The sequence below is a fragment of the Sinocyclocheilus anshuiensis genome, unplaced genomic scaffold, assembly GCF_001515605.1.
Source record: "Sinocyclocheilus anshuiensis isolate Anshui unplaced genomic scaffold, SAMN03320099.WGS_v1.1 scaffold598, whole genome shotgun sequence".
Classification (NCBI taxonomy): domain Eukaryota; kingdom Metazoa; phylum Chordata; class Actinopteri; order Cypriniformes; family Cyprinidae; genus Sinocyclocheilus; species Sinocyclocheilus anshuiensis.
Genome location: NW_015547660.1, coordinates 844452 through 856642, shown reverse-complemented (window position 1 = coordinate 856642; position 12191 = coordinate 844452). Strand labels below are relative to the sequence as shown.

The following is a 12191-nucleotide window of genomic DNA, read 5'->3' as shown; positions in this document are numbered from 1 at the left end:
TCTGAGAGTAACGCAATTTCAATTCTCTGTGTGTATGTGCTGTACATGTGGAAGAATTGACAATAAAGCAGACTACACACACACACACACACACACACACACACACACATATATAAACTACTAGGCTACTTAATATTTTTTATTTTATAGTGATATGTTATTCTTTGTGGTTATTTTTTTATGAGGAGCAGGAAACATACAAACCAACCAAATCAAAGCATCAACGCCTAATAGCCTATAATTTCAGCTGTTCCAGCAATGATAATTAACAAAACACCTAAATTGACGAAAATAGGATAAAACAAACACGACTTAAATAAGCATGTGACAGCATTTTTCATTTCTAGTAGCCTATTCAATTATACTGAGCTGCAAAATAGTAGATTTTTATATTTAAAATACATAATAAACACAACAAACTTATTTAGACTTTGTGAAATATGATATAGATATGCCAAATTTTCTTTTCTGTTTATGAAATTCTCCAAAAGCGAAAGGTTCAAAGTAAAATTCACGAAACGACTTTAAAATAAGGAGGCACTCTTTCTAGTTATTGATGGACAGTTGTGTGCCGTTTCTGATTGGCTGGTATGTTGATTAAGGGCGGCTCAGCCACGCCCACCTGCCTGCAGCGAGAGGAGGGCGCGCGCCGAGCACACACTGTCAGTCAAGCGTCTCCAGAGCAACAGGTAAGCTGAGCTCTCATCACCTGCTGAGGTGTCTCTCATCAATCTGACGCTTCTATTGTCTCAGCTCTTTTGGGGGAAAAAAAATCTTTGCTATATGAACGGTGTCATTCTTAATTATAATACTAATATGAAAAGTATAAACATATGAAACGACAGACAGAAGACACGTACTCAGATATGTAAGTATGTTTCATATTCATTTTTACTTTGAACATTCAGGTTAAAAGTATGAAGAGAGTGCGAAAGCATATAGATATATATATATGCAGATTAATATACAGAGAGCATTAGAAAAAAAAGTGTATTAATGTCACAAGAAGGTGAAACTGAAAACGAATGAAACGTGTTTCGTGTTTCTTTAAATATATATATAGGTTTTTTTTGCTTCTGTATTTTTAGTTACTTGTTTTTTCTTTTGAAATCTTTTATATAATTTCTCTGTTTGATCTGTTTGTAGAGAAATCATAACATGTTAAACAGGATTATTTTAATATATAATAAACAAAACACTGACTGAATATGAATATATGTTTGAATATGAAATTTGTTTGTGCGCCATTGATCTTGCATATATTTATGGATAAGAGTGTAATACAGTTTATAATAATGTAGGACCTACATATGAGGGCTTAATGCAGAGTAATCGTAATGCAATGATATTGTAATGTATTTTATTTCAGATTTTCTTTTTTCTTTTTTAATTTTTGTATTGCATTTATGGGTAAGTGTAATACTGTTTATGTAATGTAGGAGCTACATATGAAGGCGTAATGCACAGTTATTCTAATGCCTAATTTATTTCGTTTTTTTTTTGCAAAGTATTACAGATCACGCACTGCTGAGGCTCATTATTGTGTCTGGAAAGTCCAGCAACTGCAGCCTGCGAAAACCATGAACCTGAGCCCGCCTGAACACAGCATGGACGGCAGCAAAGCCGAGCACTTGCTCCCTTGTTTCCGCAGAAGCGCGTTTGACGAGCCTCTGGCGTCCTACCACAGCGGCTCCATCATATCTCACCTCCTGCGGAAAACCATTCACAATAAACTGACCTCGCTTGACAACAGCCTCCTTTACCTGCCCTCCGCAAACGCCAGCGGCTTCGATCCCGAGTCCAACAGCGCCGATGATTTTGCTCGAGAGGAGCAGAGCTGCCTGTCCTTCAAAGACGAGGATCTGTCTGTGAGCGAGCACCTCCAAGCCAAACGCACCCGGGTGGAGAACATCATACGAGGCATGGCTGCTTCGCCCAACGCCGACGGAGAAGCGGAGAGCGAGTGTGAAGCCGTCCGCTGTAGAAGAGACCTCCTGAAGGAGAACAAACGCAAGCAGAGGCTCCCCCAGCACCAGGAACCAAAGACCAGCAAAGACGAGGAGTGCCACAAACTCAAGGAGCAGCTCCAAAGCATGCAGCGTCTCCTGCATCAGCTCCAGGAGAAGATCTCGCACGTGCACGACCAGAATTACTCGGAGAGCGAGGAACGGGAAGATGCGAGGTCAGAGCACTCGAGTCTGAGGCTGGATGGTGGACACAAAGACCGAGTCAAAGTGGAACCCGGTGGTTTCGGCTCCGACAGGGCGATGAAGAACCTCAAAGAGACTCTCAAATGCGAGCTGACCAGGACTATGAGCGAAAGCATCGATACGGTCTTCAAGAAGCTCTCCACGACTCTTCTGAACCAGTCATCCCCATGCCACAGTCCAGACTGCTCGGAAACCGAGAAGCGGATCCCAGAGGACTCCCCTTCGGATCTGTCGGATTCTGAGGAAAACGTCAATAGCAGGCATTGCTTTGAGATCCACGGCCCGGAGCACCAGACCGAAGCCTTGTCCCTAGTGGTCCGTAAACCTTCTCTGAGCCAGGCTGTGAAGAGACCTTTCCCGCTGCACCAGACGCCTTTCCAGATGGGCTACAGCGCTCCTCTGCACGACAGCCAGATCCTGGAGCACCTGCTGAAGTACGGCCCTCACTCCACCTTCTGTCTGGAGAGGTCCTCGCCGGACTCAGTGGAGCGTCCGTGGGAAAGCCTGGCCATGAGGTCCAAGCTGAGCTCGGGGCATCTGGGTCAGCACCAGACTGGACTGGTGTCGGTGGACGCGCTCTGCCTTCCTCACATCAAGATGGAGTGTGGAGATCTGCAGAGCATGGCTGAGAGAAGCTCCTTCATGTCGCTCAATATATCCTTTGAACGCTCCGTCTCTAGCACTTTAAAGAGATATTGCATCCAAAAACGATCATGCTGTTATAATTTACCCACGTGGTTCCAAACCTGTAGGACTTTTTCTAGTGACACTTTATTTAATGGTCAATTTCTCGTTATTAACTAGCTGCTTATTAGAATGCATATGTGACCCTGCAGCACAAAAGCAGTCTTAAGTCGCTGGGGTATATTTGTAGCAATAGCCAACAATACATTGTATGGGTCAAAATTATACATTTTTCTTTTATGCCAAAAATCATTAGGATATTAAGTAAAGATCATGTTCCTTTAAGATATTTTGTAAATTTCCTACCGTAAATATATCAAAACTTAATTTTTGATTAGTAATATGCATTGCTAAGAACTTCATTTGGACAACTTTAAAGATGATTTTCTCAATATTTAGATTTTTTTGCAAAAAACAAAAAAGACCCTTATGACTGGTTTTGTGCTCCAGGGTCACGCACATATTGGCTGTATATTAGTACTTATCGTATAAAGCACATATTAATGCCTCATTCTGCATGACCATATTTTAGATCCCTTAATCCACCCCATACCTAAACTACCTTACTAACTATTCATAAGCAGTTTATTGAGGCAAAAGTCATAGTTTATAGATAGTTAATAGTGAGAAATGGTCTCCAAACTATAGTGTGACCCTTTTTCCTTCTGAGGAACATAGAAGATGCTATTACGAGAAATGCTTCAGTTATTTTAGTCTGTGGAAGTAATATCTTAGAATATCGTAATACCATCTTAATAACTATCATCTCTTCAGTGTGGCTCAGAAGAAAGAAAGTCATATACTGTATTAGGGTGAACTGCCCCTTTAATACCAAAACACCACAAAAAAGATCAAAAACAATTCAACTAAGTTGAAGAGGAAAATTGTATTGCTCAGAGGTGGCTCTTTCATATCTCATAAGAGTTTTTTGAAGTATGTTTTTTTCTCTCAGGTATTTATTCTGAAATGCATTAGTAAAAATAAAAATGCATTAACTATCAATGAACAAACTATTTTTAAAGGATTTATTAATATCGGTTAATGCAAGCAAATAGAAATGCATGCATTGATTGTTTGTGTTAATTCACAGTGCATTAACGCATCTAGCGTCTCATTTGAAAACAAAAGTAAATGTCAAAATTAAGATTAATAAATGCTGTAGAAGTATTGTTCACTGATGGTTCACGTTAACTCGTTTAGTTCACTAATGTTGTCAGAGTTGTCATACAGAGTGATTATAGAGTTATAAATGAGTGGAGAGCAGCTCAGATCATTTGATCGAGGGATGAGAAGTGTTTGAGAAATGTTTCATAGTGCAGAACACTGCCGAGATCCCTTTTCATCAGAAACACGAGGAGAAACGTCTCTATTTAATCTTCATTTAGTGATTTTTCAGTATCGTAAAGATTTTTTGCATGCGAATGCACAGGAAGGCGTTTTTATCTATGGATTATGTTCTTTGTTTAGCTTCAGCTGCTTTTGAAAAATCCCCCTCTTTGTTTAGTTGACTGTTTTTATTTAATATATAGTAGTTAACATTGAGATATTGCTGAACAAACCACCAGCTCTCGAGCTCGGCGAACAATCGTTGAGTTGAGTGCAGCGGTGAGCAGTTCCACTAACGCAGACTTCAAGGAGAATTTTTGCTTTGATCTCGGTAACCCCAAAGAAAATTGTAGCATCTTCTTTAATCTGGGCTCGGTAATGACTTTAAGTCCAGGAAAAGACAAATAAAAAGGAATACAAGGCTTTGATAAGAATTGTTAGGAACAAAAGCCAATTTTCAAAGGCAGAAAAAGCAACAGTTTCTCTTCTGGAAATTCTCTGATTTTTTTCCCCCCGCTCAGACTTGAAAAGGTGCGGGATATGTTTCTGCACTCTCGATGTGATTGGAGTGGATGAGAGAGGTCACTTTTGGTTGTTTGTGAACAGCAAGCTCTCAGCCGTCATTATACACCATCATCAATGCTCAGAGTGTCATATACATATGTGACGAAAATATCGCAGCATGCAGAAAGCTTGGCTTTTAAACATCATTAGATTTATATAATATGATTTTTTGAGGCAGGACAGCGATTGTCTCATTCATGGTTAATGATAGCAGCGGTCTGTGCTTCATTAAGAAGCAACACTGCATAGATGCAATCAATGTGGAGAAGCTTGCATCATTTGCTTGTGAACTCGCAAACTGTGGCTCTGTTTTAAGATAGAAACTCGTCTCTTCGGAAATAAAGGGCATAAGCTGATCCTCGCCGAGAAAATTTCATCTCCGTGTTTCGCAGCTACGGACAGATATATGGAGCAAACTAACTGAAGTCCTTAATCTAATTTGTTGGGCTCTTTTTCTAGTTAGCACATGCTGTCGTGTCTTACTCGACTCTCTGGTCAATACAGAGCTGTTCATTCGGACCGATGAATAGGACATGATGCTTATTTGTCTGGGGACGTGCTAATGCTTGTTAAAAATGCACGTGAATTGAGCTCTGTGAGTTATACATGAAAGGTAAGCCGGCTTTGATCGCTGTGTCATGTTTGCCAGATCTTCAAAGAGAAGCGTGTACGGTGAGGTTTTTGAGGCCTTAACTCTCCTCACATTCAGGAAGGTCTGACCCCAAACCATCTGAAGAAAGCCAAGCTGATGTTCTTCTACACACGCTACCCGAGCTCGAATCTGCTCAAGAACTTTTTCCCTGATGTCAAGGTATGTCATGTTTGACCAGATTAATGCCTCTGTTAATGCTAATTCTGATCTTTCATAGACAGGTAGGTCAATTATAGGCCTGTTTATTTTAGATACTTTTATAACTCGTGTATTTCTGCCAACACTGAATTCACATGTAAACAATCCATCGTGATTCAAAGTGATCTTTAGTTTAGAGCAAAAAAATCTTTTACAATCTGTTCAAAATTATCGATTTTTCTTTTATGCCAAAAATCATTAGGATATTAAGTAAAAATCATGTTCCATGAAGATATTTTACTGTAAATATATCAAAACTTAATTTTTGATTAGTAATATGCATTGCTAAGAACTTCATTTGGACAACTTTAAAGATGATTTTCTCAATATTTAGATTTTTTTGCACCCTCAGATTCCAGATTTTCAAATAGTTGTATCTCAGCCGAATATTGTCCTATCCTAACAAACCATACATCAATGGAAAGATGATCTATTCAGCTTTCAGATGATGTATAAATCTCAATTTCGAAAAATTGACCCTTATGACTGGTTTTGTGCTCCAGGGTCACATATATTTAGACGCTTGAGCAAATATTCCTGAATGTTGGGGTGGCAATTCCTGAATTGCTGGTTTAACTTTGACAAAGTTAAAAGAGGAGTTTCTCAAGTCAGCAAAAGGAGACAAAAGAGGCGGCGGAGAGGAGCACAACCTCCTCTATTCAGTGTTAACCCTTCAGCTCGCCAGCTTTCAGCACACACAATAGCAGAGCGCTGAGCCGCGGATACTGAGGCCCTACAACAACACACGCATCCTGTGAGTGTGTAACCAGTCCTGAGGCACAAGTGTTGTGATGAGTCGACACAACAGCAAAAATCTGGTGCAACTGAGCGCTTGCGTGTTATTTCATGAGTCCCTGTTGAATATGTAGAGTCAGTTTAAGGCCCAGTGTCAGGAAACACTGTGCTTAAAACAACAACAACAACAAAAAAGTTTTAATCTTTTTTTTTTTGTAATACATTAACTTTCAAGTACTAGTGCCGTGACCAGCATAGACACTGAGGCATCTCTCCAGTATTAGATTAGTGATCCAAAAATATGTGTTTTTAAATGGCAGATTTCATAAACTATCATCCATATATGTGACCCTGGACCACGAAACCATGTCATAAGGGTCCATTTTTCGAAATTGGACAATGTATTGTTGGCTATTGCTACAAATATACCCCAGTGACTTAAGACTGCTTTTGTGCTCCAGGGTCACATATCTTAAATATGCACTTGCTAAGTACCATTAATTTTTTATAATTACTAACCCTAAGCCAAAGGCTTAAGCGCTACATTATATATTATATAGCATTATGGTTCACTTAGTTTCTGTGTGTCTTGCAATACATTGCACATAATTGAAAAAACTTACATTTGTAAAATTTTTCATTTTTGAAAGTGACCTAAGTTACTAGTAAATTAGGTTAGACAGTAAATATCACTAAACCAGATCATAGCGATAATTTGGTGAGAGGAAACTCAACGTGTGGTTGTGACTGAATTACTGAGCTTGAGAAAACTTGTGTAAGTCTGAACGTGAATTACTGGTGAAGCCTTTTTTTCTAGAAAACTATATTTTCTAAGTGTACATGAAGCACAGTAAAAACTACTAGACTTTTATATGTAATTAATTAAAATGCAGTTAAAATCTGTAAAATGTCAATGAATCACTGCGTAAATGAATTAACATTTAATTTAATTTTAATACTCAAAAAGTATGTCTAATTAATTGAATTTATAAAACTTTAACAAATTAATAATTTATTAACATTTTCATGATTATAGGCCCCTAAAATGCTTTTTTTTTAATTATTATTATTATTGGTGGTATAAAAATTGGTGATTAAAAATGTAGTCAAATTAAAATTCTTAAATATTTTACTATTAAAATTCAAATGTGGAAGAGAAAGTGTGATATTCCTTAAAATAAACCTTTAATAATTTTATTATTGTTATTATTACACTGAAAAAATGAATGTTAACACCGAATGTTAACTCAGAAATTGCTAGAAAATTTCAAGGAAATGGCAACTAACACATTAAACAAATGAAACATTAATTTTTGAAGACTGAAATAGCGTTTTCTTGTTAAACATACCTCGATAATATTTTATTTACAACTTTGAAAAATCAAAGTGTACTTTGAGAAGTACATTCTACTGTACAATTGTAATATTTGTCATAATTTCAAGTTAAACTGAACATTTATTTTGGCGGTGAAGAGTTTCTGTGTATCTGACAATAGTTTTCTCAAATGAAATGATGAAGTGCTAGTGACGTGATGATGATGATGAAGTTAATGTGTTCATATAGTGAGACGCAACGAGCATCACATGTGCTTTAATATGTGCAGTAGAGCAAACTGAGACACACACAACATGCAGATTCACATTTACAAGCAGTTCAATATTCACAAATGACACTATATCATCATTTGACTAAGTGCATTTGCCAAATTCAATGAAATCCTGCATTATACTGTAAATTCTGTTTTATCACAAAAGGTGATACAGCTTTTATCACAGTTTTCTGCATCATGGAAATCATACAATGTTGGCCAACATTATTAGAGCACTAGTATTTCCACCAGCTAAATTCTGGATTGAGTCTGTCTCAGTTTGTTCTGTTTCTTCATGTGACTCCAGACAGACGGATGATGATCAGATCAGATCTCTGTGTGCAGCACAAACATATATCTCACTGCATTATTACAATTAATGGCTAAATGAATGTTTGGAAATGTAAACTGATATTTCCTTTTGACACACTACAGCAAAAGAGAGAAATATGTGACTTAAAACCATGTTTTAGCTGGTGGAAATACTAGTGCTCTAATAATGTTGGCCACCACTGTATGGCCCTAGTGCACAACAGTGCATGATACAAATCCATGACATTTAAGGAAGCAAATTATACACAAATAAAGCCGAAAAAAATCTACCAGCAAATCAAGATGACTGGAGAAGACACACGAGGCGGTCTGTGGACACTGGTCTCCCGTGTGGCCCCTGAGATCTGTGAGGAGAGTCACGGCCGACCCTTCGGTGGGAAGTCACCGCAGACAAAGCCTGGGATAATCCCAGTGTCCGATTCCATTCCCGTCAGCTGAAGTCACTCAGAAGGACGTCTCACGCTCTGCTGTTTCTCACACTCCGCGTGAAGAAGCGTCTTTGAGCCCTTGGGCAGGTTTTAGCTCTTTCCCCCCTGTGTTATCGGATGAGCAGTTATAATAACAGGGCTAATGTGAAGACAGAGTCTCGTCTGCTGTTTGGATAGATGTGATTCTAAGTGCAAGACATCGGCTGGGAAAGACAACAGCTGATTAAACAGATATGTGTTGCTGAAAATAGTCTAGAAAGCAAATGCTTTACACCGTCATTGCCAGAATAAGAACAAGAAAAATCTAAACGTTTACTTTTTTAGCACCACTAGGTTGTTGTAGGTGTTCTGCATTATTTCTGCACCAAAGAGTAATTACTCAGTTATGAGCTTCAACCCACAGTCAAACTAAAATTTAATCAGACACCTTCAACATTTCTCACATTATATCACAGTTTATTCGCTATAGTTAAGAAAATGGTAATACAATATGACAAGAACTCAGAGTTGAACAAATTCATCTTGATAATGTCAGATAACTTTGATAGAAAGGTATGTAACGTTAATGAATTCAGCTGTTAGATTTAAGTACACAGTTAGATAATAGCAATTTAGCTCAACCAATTACCAAGCAATGCTTCAGTTTGTTCAGTCTGTGGTGTCAAAAGATCGCATTAGCAATTAAAGAAAAACACTTAAAGGTCAAAGTGTCTGAATGATGTTTGGTCTCAAATTTGACTGGTAGTCCACTGTATGAAGATTTTTTGTGATTAATATGTCACAGCTTACTTTATTTTGCTATCTCAATTACATAAATGAACTATAATGTCCTGCACCCACTAGTAAAAAAACATCAACAATTATATCTGCTGTCTGAATAATTTTTGGTTTGACTGTATGAATCAACATATTGATGCATGTGTTTTTGTTGTTCTTTAACATCAACATTCATCTGACACGTGCATTTTCTCATATTTCCCTGTTTTCAGTTCGATCGCTGCATCACGTCGCAGCTGATCAAGTGGTTCAGTAACTTCAGAGAGTTCTACTACATCCAGATGGAGAAGTTCGCTCGTCAGGCCATCATAGACGGCGTTAATGATGTGAAAGACGTATCCGTCACCAGAGAGTCCGAGCTCTTCCGCGCACTCAACATGCACTACAACAAAGCCAACGACTTCCAGGTACTTACACCTCCACATGAGTCGCCATATAGCAGAGCCAATAGTTCATGTCATATATATATATATATATAATATAATAATTCATGTTTGCTAGAACTAAGTAGGCAGGCCCAGTCAAAATCTGCATATACTGCCTTGACTTTCTGTGGAATGGATGTTAGGTGTGTTAAACAGCTGAGAGAATTACAGTCTTGGCGTGATCAAATTAGCTGAATTCATGGAATATTCTGGTACTAGTAAAACATTTGTGATATAATGCTGATTATTTCTTTAAAAAAAAAGCAAAAACTGAGGTAACTGAGTTTAAGTTTTAAAAAAGCACACATTAATTATTTTAAAGGGGTCATATGATGCGATTTCAATGTTTCCTTTCTCTTTGGAGTGTTACAAGCTCTTGGTGCATAAAGAAGATCTGTAAAGTTGCAAAGACTAAAGTCTCAAATCCAAAGAGATATTCTTTATTAACTTTAAACCGCATAAACACATTTCATTACACCAAATACACAAAATAATGTTCTTTTTAGCAGCATCATATGACCCCTTTAAAATTAATTATTCTGTTAAAACCTGTGCTTAAAGCTGTTCAAATCATCATTTTCATGGTTATTTCAGGGTTTACGGCATTAAGTAGTCATATAGTAGTAAAACTGGATATAACTTTACAGAAATGGTTAGTAAATAATTTTTTTCACACTAAAACAATATATACTTTGTGCATTTTGTGGCTATACTATTACCGTTTTCTGTGAATGTGCGAGACTTCTGGTTCATTAGCCGCTGTAGGGAAATAATGAGGAGAATAACAACGCACAGTAAACGGTAAAACTGTTTGCACAACAAACCAGTGTGTTCATAATTAAGATAATACATTACAATAATATGGTAAGACAAACCAGTTTGCAATATAAAGCAGCAAAACAAGCTGTACAGGTAAATATAGCTGGAAGCGGATGACACCGGAAGCCAGGCCCATACAATTTACAAATGGTTGTTACAGGAAAAATAAACTGGATATTGATGTTTACATATTTGCCTCTTTTACTTTAATTGTTAGTACCTCACTGTAAATAGATTTTTGCTTTTTAAAAAAAGTATGCATGAGCCAAAATTAATTCAGTGTAGTAATCAACATTAACCATAAATGCTGTCAATTGAGATTAACTCGCACTGAACCTGGTTGCTTAAATGAACATGCAAAAGTCAGGAATGCTGATCTGCAGCATGGCATGCTGGTGTGTTGGTGATCCCAACAAGGCTTCTCAACCAGCTTCACATTATGATGAATTGTAGCTGGTAATCTAGCATAAACCAGCACCTGTAGCTGCCTGGCTGTAGACCCCCATTATCCCAGATTATCCTCTGCTGCATCAAACTGTGGGAAGAGGAAGCTGCAGCATCTGCTAAAACAACTCGAGATTACGGCCAGGCCACGCCTGACTGCCGTTTGGATTGCTACTGATGCGAAAGAAGCCAGAAATCCCAAGAGTGGCGGGCCAGCCGATGGGAACGAGCGGAGACAGTCGTCTTTACCTCAGCACCAAGACATTCCTTTCCCAGGGCCTGCTTTTGTGTCTGGAGATGCACGAGAAACAAACGTGTCAACAGTGAGCGGAGCTACTCTTGGGGAAATAATGCCAGCGGATAGATCCACTCTCACACCCGAGCCGGGTCCTTCAAAGGGTGTGAAGCGTTGCCTGAATTCCTGCGATGGGAACCGGGTCCTTTCATGCATTTTCCGAGCAGTTAAGTTCGAAGCAACAGGCTGCAAAAAATCAAAGCGTCCATCCACAGCGCTCTCCTAATGATTCTGACACTGTATTTGCTTTATTGCCACTGTGAACAAAGAAGCGTTGCGCTTTAAAACGAGAGCATTAAAGATGCTGCGTCAAGATCAAGGGCCTGACAGTGTTGACTCGGGCAGTAAGTGTGCGTGATGCTTCACATCGCTGTACTCTATCAGCTGCTGGAGGGAAATGCACGGATTCCAAAACTGACCTCAGTCACTGAGGCTGAGCTGCTGCTACACGGGACCATTACGACTTGACCGGGCAAACTTGCCATCACACAAGGTATTGTTCGGTGTCTCTAGTGTGTTCTGGGTGGTTGTTAGGTGGTTGCTAGGGCATTCTAGGTGGTTACTAAGGTGTTGGTAGGTGGTTTCTAGGCTAGTGTGTTCTAGGGTTGTCAAAATGGCTGAAAAACTAAATTCAAATTTTGTACTTAAATATTATCAATATTCAAATTATATTCGAATTTAAAAGGCATAATTTCAGTTAGGGGAAAAAAAA

General features: G+C 38.5%; 1 protein-coding gene across 1 annotated transcript in view; it reads left to right on the top strand.

Annotated features, from left to right (window-relative positions):
• The first annotated feature begins 496 nt into the window (after nt 1-496).
• LOC107702233 (prospero homeobox protein 1-like) overlaps nt 497-12191 on the top strand; it is a 22676-nt gene continuing 10981 nt past the window's right edge. The window contains exons 1-4 of the mRNA XM_016504480.1: nt 497-868; nt 1509-2864; nt 5488-5595; nt 9709-9903. Coding sequence (XP_016359966.1) covers nt 1581-2864; nt 5488-5595; nt 9709-9903 — 1587 coding nt within the window. The 5' untranslated portion in view covers nt 497-868; nt 1509-1580. The remainder of the gene's footprint in view (nt 869-1508; nt 2865-5487; nt 5596-9708; nt 9904-12191) is intronic.